This window comes from Phaethon lepturus, unplaced genomic scaffold, assembly GCF_000687285.1.
Source record: "Phaethon lepturus isolate BGI_N335 unplaced genomic scaffold, ASM68728v1 scaffold1554, whole genome shotgun sequence".
Taxonomy (NCBI): domain Eukaryota; kingdom Metazoa; phylum Chordata; class Aves; order Phaethontiformes; family Phaethontidae; genus Phaethon; species Phaethon lepturus.
Genome location: NW_010535256.1, coordinates 41,608 through 55,719, shown reverse-complemented (window position 1 = coordinate 55,719; position 14,112 = coordinate 41,608). Strand labels below are relative to the sequence as shown.

Sequence of the window (14,112 nt, the reverse complement as noted above, 5' to 3'; positions counted from 1 at the left end):
AGTGACCTCTGCCCTCCAAAGGTAGAGTACTTTTCCAAATTAATAGACTGACAGTCAGATCTGCCTCCAACTGATAAAAGTGCTTTAAGGGCACACAAGATCATTGCTGAGGCGTGGTGGTACGCGTTTGATGCAGTAATGAGGTATATAGCGCTTTCTTTGCCTACTGCTGTAAGGAAATGCGGCCTACCTGGCTGTGTGCTTCACCTGTCTGCCAGTTCTCATACCTGCTGAGTTTAAACCATTTAGCCAATTTAAACTAAATTTGACCAATGGGTAGGGTTTTCAAAGGTTCTGATTTTTCCAGCTGTTTAAAAGTTATTAGCTAGGTGGAGGGAAGCATGTCCCCAAGAAGGAAAATTCATGTTTTTCACTTCATTTGGCGAGTCAGGCCGCACACACGCTAATTTACACAGGTACAACTGCTAAAGGTAATAGTGTCTAAAGCTTGGGATGTCCCTGGGATGTGTGGACAGATTATACATGGGCCTCCTGAACTCAGAAACTAAACTAAAATGTGCCATCACAACAGCCCTAAAATAGGTAGTGCCCACCTTGGAAAAGAGTTCTTGGAAACCTTCTGTAGAAACTGAAACTCAACATATTCCACAGACTGTTATTAGACCAAGCTGAACCTGGGTGTGATCCTGCAGGGCAATTTCTATTCTGACCCTGGGCACTAGCAACAACGATGAAAGTCTGAACGTATCAGAAAGGAATGGGTACATACATATATTATTTGACAAAGGCATGTTATTTTCCAGTATTTTCTCCATTCCTTCTGGGCAGAAAGAATGGCTGAACACCATGCAACCTTGAAAACAGGAAAATATAAGTAACCGATATGGAAGAAGACACTTAAGGGGCAATGCAGTCTCTCACGAAGTAGAGCTAATTTGCTTGCAGATGACAAATATGAATTGTGCAGTGGGTGTATTTTACTTTTTAAATTCATACCTATGATTTTTTGTATTCTTATTACTTCTGTTGTGCCATACTGACAAGAAAATCAGTTCATTTTGCTTTGGTTACATTGCTTTCATTGCATAAAATTGCTACATTTAAAAAATCATACTAATACATTTATATTCACTAGAGCTCCACTAAGAGTCTTTCTATAGAATGAATACTGTATTTCCTTCCACCTGACTTACTCATCTTCTGAGATAACTAGATGACAAGAAGATCATTTCAGGTTTGTAGGACATTTCTTATTCTAACTTCAGCAGCATTACTTCATTTTGGTAGTACTCAATATTTAATGGGTTGTGGGAAAAATACTACATCAGAAAAGAACCTTCTGAATTAATTAAATCCTTCATAGTGTATATATTCTGTATTTGAGTCAAATTGTTTTTACATATGCATTGTTCAGAGTACTTTTATTCAGAACGTTTCAGAAATGTTCATTGCAGTTATCTGTAACAAGAATTTATGGAATATCATGGTGGTTGTCAGAATTAAACACTTTTTTAGCTGGAAAATTTAGCTGAAAAATTGTGACTGCAATGTATAGAAATAGTAATGACTCTATCCAGTCTTCTTGTGGCGTAAAGGATAGTAACATACACACTGAAGACACTCTATGGATTGGCAACACATCTGTTGTCTTTGAAGAATACGGCAGCAATGATAATATGAACATCTCATACTCAGTTCATTGTACTTAGTATATCACTTATTTGCCAGATCAGAAACTTTAAGTTGTAATGGTCAAATTAAGAGTCTGTTAAAGTCTTAAAGATTCTGTATTACATAAAATTATCTTCCCCTGGCCCCAATGCATATGTGTACAAATAAAACAACAAAATCTCCATGAGATATCTGACTCATTTTTCTAATGAGGGTCTGACTCATTTTTTTAAAATCTTCTTGGCCAAATGAGAACAAAATTCCTTCACAAAGATGATTCTTACTATTTAGAAGGTGTGTGAAAGTGGCCATTAGGGGGTGATGTTCCTAAAACAAAACTAACCCAAATGAATAAAATAGTTCCTATGCATGATTTTTTTCTTATTTTCATCATGGTACGTGAGTTTTATCTTCAGCATATTCATTTGAATCATCCTCATCTATGTCAGTGTAAGAACAGAACTTGTCTCTCTACAACTTAACGTAACAAGAAGTGAAAAGAAAAGTCGTGTTAGGAAAAGGAAATGAATAGACGTTATTTTGCATAAAGTCTGCACGAAGTTAAAAGCTAAACCAGGAAGGAAGTTACCACCACTATGCTGGATGGGAGTGCTTCAGTGACATGTGCCTGCTTTTGAGAAAATCAGAGCTCTTCAGATTAGTACTAGGAATAATTACCATGTTTATTTTATGTTTACCTGAATTTTTCAAAATCCATGAAGGTGAGTGATCAGCTTTTAAAATAGCCTTTTATTTATTCTAAAGACCAATTGCAATTGAGAAGTTGGCACGTGCTTTCCTAAAAGTGATGTTTAGGATGCTGTTCTCATATGGACTTTGCAAAGCATATAGATTTTTTGCATTAGATTTTTAACCAACAGAGTTAATTATATGTGGTGATTTGAAAGGATTTTGTCACTCACATTCACTGCAGAATTTTTGGTAACTATTTCCATGCAACTGTACTTTTACTATCTTCTCATGAACAGAGTAGTTAAAATGTATATGTTCTTTTATAGGAGGTACTCATGTCTTAAAAAAAAATTTTTTTTTTTACGCTTCTATAGTTAAATGCATATAAAAATTTGTACAATTACTATTTGGTATGAGATGTTGTCTGTGAGAGAGATATGCGGTGGTAACCAGACAAAAAGTAGAGCAGAGTAGGTGTAACCGAGTGAAGCAAATCTTTTAACATAAATCCCAACTAAATCTTGGTGATCCTAGAGGTCGACACTGGATTTAGGATGAATGCAAAATATATGTGTGTGAGTTGTGCATTCAGTGCTTTTTTAGAAATACATAAATTAATATTAAAATAGTTTTGTCACATCCATTCCTAAGTAAGCTTTTGAATAGAAAAATATTATAATAAAAAGCATCCCTTTGACAAATGGTGTGTGTTCCCAGGCATCATGAAGTAAATTATGAAGTATAATTTTAAAAAAAAAAAGAAAAAGAAAAAAAAGAAACCAGATTAGGTTACTTCTATTTAAATATCTATTTTCAATAACCAGAAAGAATAAACATGACAGTAACTAGAACATAATTTATAGATTTTTAATAGGTTTAGAATTACTTTGCTGTAGCTGTTTCAAGTTGCTGGTTACCCTATGAGGCTTCACCACATGGATTTGTTGTTGGAAACCTTTGAGATGATAAATACAGTGACTGTTATCTTCCTCTGTGAGAGTTTCCTAAATAAGTGGCAGAGACCTCCTAATTCCACAGGCTTTCCTAAGATCATATTAATGTTGTGGGTGCTTTAGGTTTTTAATATAACCTCTGAAATGGCTGGCAAGCAAAGCAGACAGATAGAAGTAAGTGAAACTTGGATGTTTTATCCCAAGGGAAGTTCCAGCATTTATTTTCATTCCTGTGTAGGAATAAAAATGGAAATTTCTCATTAAACAGAAATTTTGGGGGAAATCAATTTATGAAAAACCAAGCCTTTAAAAAGTTATCAAAAAAATACAGTTCAACATTGCCAAAAGTGAATTGTTTCCTTTATCTTTGTAAAGCAACCCACTTGTTTGGTTAGGAGTCATTGAACCTTTAAACTATATTGCTTTAGAGCAGGAGGTTGTTGTTTTGGAGTCTGATGCTCTCAATCCCAGTCCTGTCCTCTGGGTCCAGTGATTTAATGGAGTCTATCTCCTTTAATCTGTCAGTTGTGTATTCCCCAACTTGTACTGTAGGCTTTGTACCTCTGCAATATTATGTGACGACTGTAATTTCCATAAGGAAGTGATAAAAAATGCAATTTTGTATACTGCTAAGTTGATTTGAAACAGGTTACCACAGATCAAATGAAAAAAGTCAAGCCAATCCACAATGAAATATTTATGATTTTCTTTAAAGGAAGCAAGTTTTTTACAAATTCAGATCTTCTCTGTGAATAATTTAATTTTAATGGAATTGGATTGTCTATGGAAAAACAGCCTGTAAATAGAGGCTTAATAAACAAATTTCATAATCACAGAACTTCCTAACATGAAGGATGAGGGTTACGGATCTTTGAATATAAAGCATTTTACTAGAGATACTTTGCATGGTTTCATCTCAGTGATCCTCTTAACTCTTCAGGCCGCCTCTATTCATATTTCACAAAACCCCTTCCATATTTCTAGTGATGTTTACATTTGTGAGGCTGCTTCCCTGTCCTGCAGTAAGGAGCAAGCCTCATGTGGGTAAGGCTCTCTGTCTGCCATGTAATCCACTTGGAAAATCTCGTCTTTTTGCAGCTTTGCTTACAGTGTTCAATAATATATATCCCTCCCTGGAAAGTCCACAGTCCTGTGAGGTGGAAGAAAGTAAATTTTACTAATGCTAGATGGTAATTTGAATGGCTTTCTCAGTAGACATCTTTCAAGAGGATGGTAAGCACCCTCCCTAACAGGGCAGCATTCAGACTTTTTCCACTCAGGTAACATGCCTTTTACAGATCTACAACATGGCTCACAGGCAGCTCTGGAGCCTTTTTAGCCGTGTGTGAAGTCCAAAATGGACTTCATAGCGCTGTACGTAGACTGCTGTCACAGCACAGTCAGCGGATTCCCAAGTCCGCATACAAATTTCTTGGTCAAAGGGGCATGGTAGGGAATTACCATTAGTTGACCTGGAGATCTGTAGCTATGGTTTTAGGCTGGTTGCCCAGATGCACACACACCTTGCCATGAGAGCAGAATAAGCATTTGATTTCTGCTCCTGGCTCATCTCTACAGCGAAGCTCTGCACTAAACACCTCCTTCAGCTGGAAGAATTTGACCTCAACAGCCTGCTCCACCCCAGGTTGCGTGGGTCAGATCGTAAGCGTTTCAAGGAAAATGTTTTGACTTGCCTCAGGGAAAGATCAAGCCCTAAATTTTGTCTGACATTTTTCCTTTTTTTATTAAAGCTAATTATTTTCTTCCCTGCATTAGATGTGTATTTTACATTTCAATTTATTATGTTTTATAAGGACTTTATGACTCCCTGATGTAGTGTTAGTAAAGTGAAGATAATTTACTTTGGTGTTGGATTTTGGATTTTATTTCTGTATCCTGTCTGAAATCCTTCACTGAACTGTTTCTGAGGTCAGCCTGCTGCGATGTGAGTACAGGTGGCCTGTTGAAGCTGTCAGATTGCGGCTGGGCACTGGAGCAATTAAAGGCTATGTTTTTTTCTCTAGACATAAGGTCTTATGAATGTATGTATGAATGTATTACTCCAATTACTCATAATGGGAGGTAGATGCAAAATTTCTCTTCACAGAGATGCAAGAGTACTACTAGAATTGGAAGTTCAGCTACAAAACTATTTGTATAGTGCTGCATCAACTCCAGGAAGTGGTTATTTATATTCGTAAATGTGTATTTCATGTTGGGGTCTCAGAATTTTTTAATTCTTCATTTTTTTTTCATATTGAAAAAATAATTAAAGTTAACTCAAGTAAAAATGCACAATTTATACAATAAAGCCTTACTTCAATGTGGAAGAGAGCTAAGATAACACTCGTTAATAATTAATTCTATGTGGTTTTTGCTACTTGCCAGAACTGCATTAATGTAACTCTAATTACAGTAATTTGATACTGAAATTTGACTATGAATCCCAAAGACAATGATCATAATTAAGATTCATATTTGTTGACTAAATATAGGAGAATGTGAAGGGTGTGGTGGTTCTGTGTATTTTCACTGTGTGATTTCAATGTCATTGGAAAGAAAGTTTTTGTTTTGATTATAGCCATTTTACAACATAATTGCACTGGTGGATTGTGACTGCACGGTTGCAGGGCTAAGTTCCCCCGCTGAACATGAGTGCTTTCATCTTCTTTTCAAGTACAATCAAATTGGAGCAGCTTTGAAAGAGGAATGTGACTAGACACCACCACAAATTCAAGTTAGTATTACAAGAGTCTTCACAGAATTCAGCAATAAGATCCAGCATTGAGGTTGTGGGAAGACTCTGCCCTTGCTTCTTCTCACTTGTTGATGCATTCAATATGCTGCCATAACCCTCAAGAAAGAAAGTACATGTCATTGTAAGGTGGTTAAAGGATCTATTACATGATGCTTCCATGTCCATATTTGTCCATGTGTCCTATATGACTGTCTTCCTAATATAGTACTCTTTTTTTTTTTTTTTTTTTACAGCTAACACTGTAATTGTGTCATGCATGGATACCTGTTCATCAAACAACACCACTTTTCCACTTTGTACTTTTAACAATTCTTGCAAAAGATCAGTGCAACAAAGAAGAGAAAACCAGACTATTTTACTGAAGGCTATTGTAAATCATTCCAATTTCCAAAATATTCCATGTATTTGCCAGTCCTCCAGGAGGGGACAGTCCCATACTAAACATAGAGAGTGTGAACCCAATGTTGATCATCAAGGATCAGGGCCAGTAGCTAAAAAAAGTAAGTAGGGGAAGAGAAATATTTAATTTTGAAGTAGTAATTACAACATAAAAGACATGTGTTTATCTGTTACTTGCATGTTTTGTAGAAGGCAGCCCTGAATAAGGACTGGCATAGCAATACAGAGAGGAGTTCAGCAACATCCACATCTTTTCAGAGCAGTAGCAGTGTATTCCTCTGTGCCATATACACTTGCAAAGTATCTGGAAACTTTTGGGGAAGAGGATGTCTATGAGTTTTGTTTTCCTAAAATTGTCAGCAACAGGGGCAACAGGCCAAGTCCTGAATATAAGAAAGGCAGTTCTTTTCCAACGGCATCATTTTCTTATTACAAAATAGGTGCCTTAACAAGTGTGGAAAATAACAAAACAAAAAATACATGGACAAACTCTGTTCTCAGTTATACCTATATAACTCTAACACTTTTGACAATGTGTCATCTACCTATGTTTCTTGTTAGCATTGTGCAAGTCTCACAGCTTGTGTGGTTTGAAGTGAAACAAGGACGTTCTGTAACTGATAGCAGATAGACTAGATGTACACTTCAGATCTCTATCACCATATGGCTTTTACTTGGTTTTTATCTTTTTTCATAGCCTGATATTTGTTTCTGTTAGCTTTGACAACAGACGACAAAACAACAGAAAACTGAAAAGCACTGAAGCTGGTAGTAAAGCAGAAAAAGGGCTGTAATTTGCAGGGGAAATGTATTCTGTATAGACAGTCTGTATAGAACAGAATTCTTCAGATCTGTTCAGAATAACTTTACATGATATCCTTTTGTCCATTTTGTCACAGTCAATAATGTAAAAGCCTACCGTATGTTTTTGCAAATGAGACAGTAAACTTATTTTATTGTTCTTCTTGTTGTCTCTGTTTACCACATGCTATATAACAGTTTTGTTTTAATTTTTAGTTCCAAAAGCAAAAGGCTCACTTGAAGTGAAAACAGAAGATGTTATTTACTTCTATAAATATTTTAATTTCATGACGGTTTCTGAGAAAGAAGCAGCAGAGCAAAATACTTACTACCTGCTGGAAATCCACGTCAACAATTCTATAGTCGAAGGAAGAAATGCAGCTGAACAATACCTAAATCATTCCTGTCTAGTGGCAATGATGGAAGACCAAAATGACTGTATAAATATTTCAGTGCAACTGAAGTCTTATGTGAAATGTAAGTTACAAGGGAGAGTCAGTATGGAAATCAAACCAGAAACAATATGAATCTTGCAAAAAAATCTCCAGTCAGTAGTTCTCTGCTTTCAGCAACCATTTGAAAGTATTTAAGTATTTCACAAGAAAAGAACGCAATTTTGGTCATCCTTCAGTAAAAGACCATCTTTAGTAGGCAACTGACAGTTTTAATAGCGATTTAAAGCAGGTTTAGCTGTGGCTTTTTTTTTCCTAGAAGCAACACGGCAAAGTAAGTATCTACATTTTTTTGCTTAGTAGTGACAGACTCACAAATTGCATGTATGACAAAACTTGGAATTACTTTTTTCCTCTCCCCTCCCTGATAATGGCATACCCTTGTTGTTGTGGTGGTATATTAAAAAATTCCTGTTAACTTCAGTGTCAGAAGAACCAGGAGACAGGTTTGACTTTTCTTAACGTCGTACTGCAATAGCCTACTCTACAGCCTTAGTACAGTACACTTAAAAGAGAAAACTCTGAGCTAGGCTTAGTTTTCCCAGAGGTCAGCCTGTCAGCTTTTTAAATTTCTTTTTGTACTGCAGGAGTATTTTGTCTGGTTGTCTGACCATGGTCAGGGCTTCCAGCCTGTCTATATGCAATGCTTGCCATCTGGGAATTGCTGAATTATTACATTCATTTAGTATGGCAAATTCAATTATTCTGTACCTTTGCTGGAAAAAAAAAAACGTGTTTTGGAGTTGGCTAAACCTATATTAAGTAAGTCCAGGTAAAATCCTAGAGAAGAGAGGGCAGCTTAGTTTTTTTTTAAGTAAGTTGGTCTAGCTGTCAGAGGAGTGTAGTTTGTGACTTGTCCTGCTAACTTGTGTCAAAACTGTGCTAACCACCCTTTGATAATGGTGATTTATCTGGGAAGTAGTTATCTCAATTAACAATAAAAATTAACAACACATCTTTTTTCTATTTACTTCAAAACAAGTCTAGAGCAGTGCTCAGGCCTTTGACTAGGCAAGGTTGGTGTACAAGTCACTACAAGATGGGGTAGAGTAGTCTGTTTGAAAGGAGCCTAAATGACTGTATAAAAGATATTTTTAGCTCTGAATAAGGAGTGATGAGCTGTGCTTACCTCAAAGAGCCATGGGGTTATTGGCAGTTCCCTCATGACTTCTCAATGGAGAGGATACACAAGGGAAGTTGATGTAGGTCTAATTATACTATTCTAAGTCAAGGAAAGGAAAACAGTGGTTTGGCTATAGTCTGTAATTTGATTTTATATGAGTCATAGTAACATGGTTATTAAAATAGTTATTTGACAATGCTGAGGTATGCATTAACAAGCAGCTGCCAAAGAAGTTTGAAAGGTCTTTCAAACCAGGGAGGAAAGTTCCCCTCATCTTTTCTCTGTGGTATATAGTCCTGGCTTGTACTAGTTACTGAACTAATTCCCTGCAGAATGTGGGTGCGTTTCTGCAGCAGCCTGTTGTCCGAAAGAGAAGGCTACCTCCTACACCCACTCTCACGCTGATTCTACCCCAGGGCAGCTTTGGTTAAAAGAACTCCCCAGAGAGGTCCTGTTGGTGGCATTTCCTCATTTTTTGGTAAGAAAATTTCTACATGTAGAATCTTACTTTCTCCCATATATGAAGGTGGACCAGGAAGTTGGGAAGGCCAGTACAAACCAGTGTTGGACAGTGGACCAACTGCTTCTGTGCTCCATCCAAACAAAGGGAGGATATATATTACCCTTGTTCTACCTTAAATATTAACGTTGATCTTTGAAGCATTTTATTCCTGGCTCAGTTGCATGTAACAGTTTATACAAGTAGGAAAAGTTCTCATTCACTTAGCTACATATTTCAGACATGGGGAGGTACATACAGGTGAAAATGAAGCTAAATTCTAGATAGGGAACTTAATTTCAAACAACAAAGAAGGCTGAAAGAAAAAGGCATAATCTTCTCTTTTGCTTCAATTGTCATTTGTGGGGATAGGCATGTTCCAAAAACCACCAAGGCAGATTGCTCTGCTTTTTTTCTGCCAGTGATTTCCTGCTTCATTTTTTCTCTTCTACTTTTTATGGGCAGATCCAATGTGTGTGACGAAGATCATTTGGCTCGCTATGATTCCAGTAGTTTTTGTGTTTACTATTTCAATTGTCATCTACAAAATAGTCCAAGAAAATGAACAAAACTGTAAGTAACAAAAAGTTAATTCGCATGAATTTAGATTTTTGTGCAATGAAAAATGTATTAGTTTTCAATAACAAAGCTGTTGATTATTAATGTGGTTCAGAAACCAATATTTTAATTGTAATATGGTAAAAGCTTCTCATAGAGGGGCTGAAATACTCAGCTGATTGATACTATCACCTCAGCTCTGAGTTGTGGATGCAAATTCAAGCTTGTTGATGATGAATGAAATAAGTGGGTTTTGACAGATGCTTGGTGGCCTATGATCCCTAGTGATACGAACTTCTGTTTCAGACTGATTCCAGTAGATAAAACAACTACAGTTGAACCTTGTCAAAGGTCTTAAGCAAACATGCCAATGACCAATATAAGGAGATTGAAATACCCATTCCTCCCTAAAGATGATTCATGTAGGTCACAGTCAAGAAAAATTGCAGGATAGATATAAGGAGGTATGCACTCAGCTGTCTGCCCTAAAAACTGGTTATCTAAATTCAGTGCTTGTGTAACCCCATACAGGTCAACCAAGCTATATCTTCTTAAACCACAAGCTGAATTAAGCTTAGATGACATTTCTTCTCCTTGCTGTTATTTCAGCAAAGAAAATATTGCTGTGATTTTTGAATCAGCACTATTGACTATTCCAAGTGACTAAAACTTCACCATGAAAGAACTTGTCCTTAGTTCAGAGACAATTATTTCTACAGAATGCCTTCACCAGCCAAGTCAGGCTTTTCCTAAGCAATTCACTTGGGATAGAAGCTGAAATTGGGATTTACAGTATTTCTTCTAGAAATATACAGTGAAGAAAGCAAGAATAAAAGTGTAGGAGTACCCTGAGCAGGAAAATTTTAAGCAATGAAGATAGTCCTCTGCACAAAAACGATGCAGAAAATTGACTGCTTGTCAGCTGCTGGTCTTTGTTTTTTATCCCAAGGTAGGTGGTACAGGGAGCACACCCCCTTTCATCAGCATGAAAAGAGTGTTGCTTAACCCGTTATCTGAGATAATAGCTCTCAGATGCTTTTCACAGCAATTTCCTGAGACTTTCTGCCTGTGTGAGCCCTGAGTGGGCAGAATGCCTCTGGACTACCACAATTTAGTTCTTATTAGCAGGCAAATGTCCATTCCCCTTGTGGTCCAAAGCTGCTGAGTGGAGACTTTGGTCACAGAAGTAATAAAAAAATGATGAGCCATATCCATTCCCCGGATCGTCCTTACTGTATCCACAGGCTGTTTTGTAATGAAAGAGCAAGAGGAGTCTAGCTTTAATCATAACTGAACAGAAGGGAGAAGAGTGCCCACACACAAAATGTTTCTGTGAGTTTTTTTGCATAATGTAAATATTTTATGCATATATTTTTAATGAATAAGCAAAACAGTTGCTTAAAATGGCAAATTTGTGCCCTCGCCCTGTCAATGATTAGAGAAACTCCTTATGAGATTATCTTGGCTGAAATACATGATCTTTTACTTATTGCTAGACCCAAATTCTGAGACCTATTTTATGAATATGAAAATCCCACAAAGTGTAAATTAGGTCTTTGTAAGTGAGCTATTAAATACTCTAATTTAAAGGACTTTTTTATTTGTAATTTCAAAGCTGCCTATAAATGTCATGAGTATGATTTTCTATGCTTTGAGTCATAACATCCCATTTTTAATGCAGAACCATTAGTGGTGATGATTAATGATTTACTGCCTTTATTCTTAAACATCAGTTTTCTATTAAATTAAGTTTTTTTCAGAATTGTCGTGGACACAAACAGGGAGGAAAATATGCCCTTTTGAGACTTCTAATTACTGATTTGCCTCTAGAATACATTTTCTGTTAATAGAACAATAGTGGTTTTATTAATTAAATTTACAATACGTGACATTATAAACTACATCAATATATTACTGACAAAAGACAAGCACATAAAAATCAGATTTAAGGGTTGTATTCCTTATGCATATATATTAGGATGCCACCTTTAATTGCAAGTCTACATACTGCTTTTTTCAGTGGTGCCCAAAGGATACAGCAAAATATTATTATGTGCCTAAAACAGCTGCTAAGAATTTTTACAGTCATAATTCTGTTAGTAATTTTTCTTTTAATTTCTGAGCACTACTGAAAGCTGTTAAGAAATATGGAATTATTCATTTCCTCTTGAGACCTTCCAAGACATTCTGCTAGGCAGACTTTGAGACTCTTTGAAACATTAATGAAGGTATTTCCATGAGTGCATAAAATAAAATATCCAAATAAACTTGGTGGAGGTTACTACTGATTCGTGACAAAGCAACTACATTAGAAATTAGTCCTTTTGCCTTTTCCCTTCCACTCTTGTTTTATGACCACCTCCAGAGCTTCCTTTGACATTAACTGTTACAAGTGCATGCTTAGGGCTTCTGCGCATGAGATCTCTGATGTTTATTCGTAAAAAAATCATGACCTAAATAATGCTAATTTAATGAATTTCTTAAACGTGAAGTTTTCTAGTGTTCTCAGAAGAAAAAGATAAAACTAAATTCTGTTATGTAGAATTAGAGCAAGCCTACCATCAGAAACTGTCTGAGCCCTGAACTTCTGTCACTGTAGAACAGGACAAACCATAACAGCTGCACAATCAACTGCAATAACCCCACCAATAGTGCAGCATTAAGAGAGCAGCAGAAGGACGGCAAGACTGACGAGTTTATGAACTGGGTGCTGAGGACAGTCAGAGGTGCTCAATCCAGCTCTATCTTTCTCTCTCTGAGGGGTGCAGAGCTTGCTCTCAAACTGTGCTTCCAAAGATGAACACCCCACATTTGCAAAGAATCTGTCAGGTTCCTAGGATGCGAGTAGACTCCATCCTTGCTATTCCAGTGTCAGCAGTGTGAGTGTGAACGTGTACTGGAACATGTACTTCTTTGATAACCTTCCAAAACTTGTTCAAGGTACACAGTACAGAGGAGGGAAGGAATAATTTGAAAGGGGCAACCCTGAATGGAATTTCCAGAAAATTTCATTCAGGCAAATATAAAACATCAGGCCCTAGGTTTTCCTCATCACCTTATTTCAAAACCTTCCAGGTTTTTCATGGAAGTTGTTTAACAATTTAAGAATAAAGTATTGACCAGCTTTCCGTCTAATTAGTGCTGTATGTAATTCTATAGTTGAGGATAATGCATTTTGTTTAAAACAGATTGTAAACACACAGTAGCAGCAGTTTCTACTATTCTAAGAAGAAAGAGTTCTAGACATGCAAGAAGAACCATATCTGCTACTAAAATTCATCCTTTTCCTGGTAAGTAATGTAAAAGTAAAATAAAAACCTAACAAATCCTGAGGCACTAGGAGGTCAAGAAAAACCTTTTAAGTCTTTCCTGTCAGAGGATGCTTCAGGTTTGTTTCAGAGTTACCTTGATCCTGCACAAATTGGATCTAGCCAATGTTATGGAAACATTTTTATATAATAAATAAATAATGCTGACAGTGAAACTATAAGATGGCTTACACATATCATATAAGAAGGCTTCTCCCAGTCTTCCAAATGTGTTGCATTAATGACTTTGGGTTTTTTACCTCCTTTTAATTTTTGATCATGTTGTGTGCCACATTTGAGGTTTGGCAGCTGAGTGCTTTGTATGTTTATGAATGTATGTATGCTCTATGTGTTTATGACTCTTGACAAAATCTGCTACCAAAGGATGGAACGGATGTCTGTAGCAGAACTCAGAGAATTATTCTACTGGCACTTTGTAGCCTATTTCTAGGGAAAAATTCCCACAAAATAGAATTTTTCTAGTCTCAGACAGGAGTTAAAATGTAGTCTTCTGAGAGTGTAGTATGTTTAGCACAGATAAATTAAATAGCATGACTAAACTCAAAGTTTTAGTTCTAGAAATTATGATTTGGTAACAAATCTCTGTGTGAGGGGAATTAGCTGCTGTACTTTTGAGTGTTACTGATATTGCTGGGGGAGTCATATGCTTTAAAAAATTCCATGGATTCTGGTTTTGCGAAGGGAGCTCTATCTTAAAAAAGATTAACATGAACATAGAGAATAATAGCTCTGAATGGCAAACAAACCTCCCTCCAAAACAAGAATAAATACAAAGCCAGCAAATGAAAAAAATGGTTTTAAATGGCTAGGCTTGGGTACCCCCCTGTTTGTTTTGTTGGTTCTTCAGGAGTAAGAGGAGACTCGATAATTTCTCTCTACAACTCAGTAACTCATGACATTTCAATTTTACCTAGG

General features: G+C 36.5%; 1 protein-coding gene across 1 annotated transcript in view; it reads left to right on the top strand.

The window, feature by feature from the left end:
• The first annotated feature begins 2,148 nt into the window (after nt 1-2,148).
• The window catches only part of TMEM156 (transmembrane protein 156), a 27,735-nt gene continuing 15,771 nt past the window's right edge, over nt 2,149-14,112 (top strand). Inside the window, exons 1-5 of the mRNA XM_010285736.1 lie at nt 2,149-2,354; nt 6,270-6,536; nt 7,453-7,713; nt 9,776-9,883; nt 13,057-13,158. Coding sequence (XP_010284038.1) covers nt 2,255-2,354; nt 6,270-6,536; nt 7,453-7,713; nt 9,776-9,883; nt 13,057-13,158 — 838 coding nt within the window. The 5' untranslated portion in view covers nt 2,149-2,254. The remainder of the gene's footprint in view (nt 2,355-6,269; nt 6,537-7,452; nt 7,714-9,775; nt 9,884-13,056; nt 13,159-14,112) is intronic.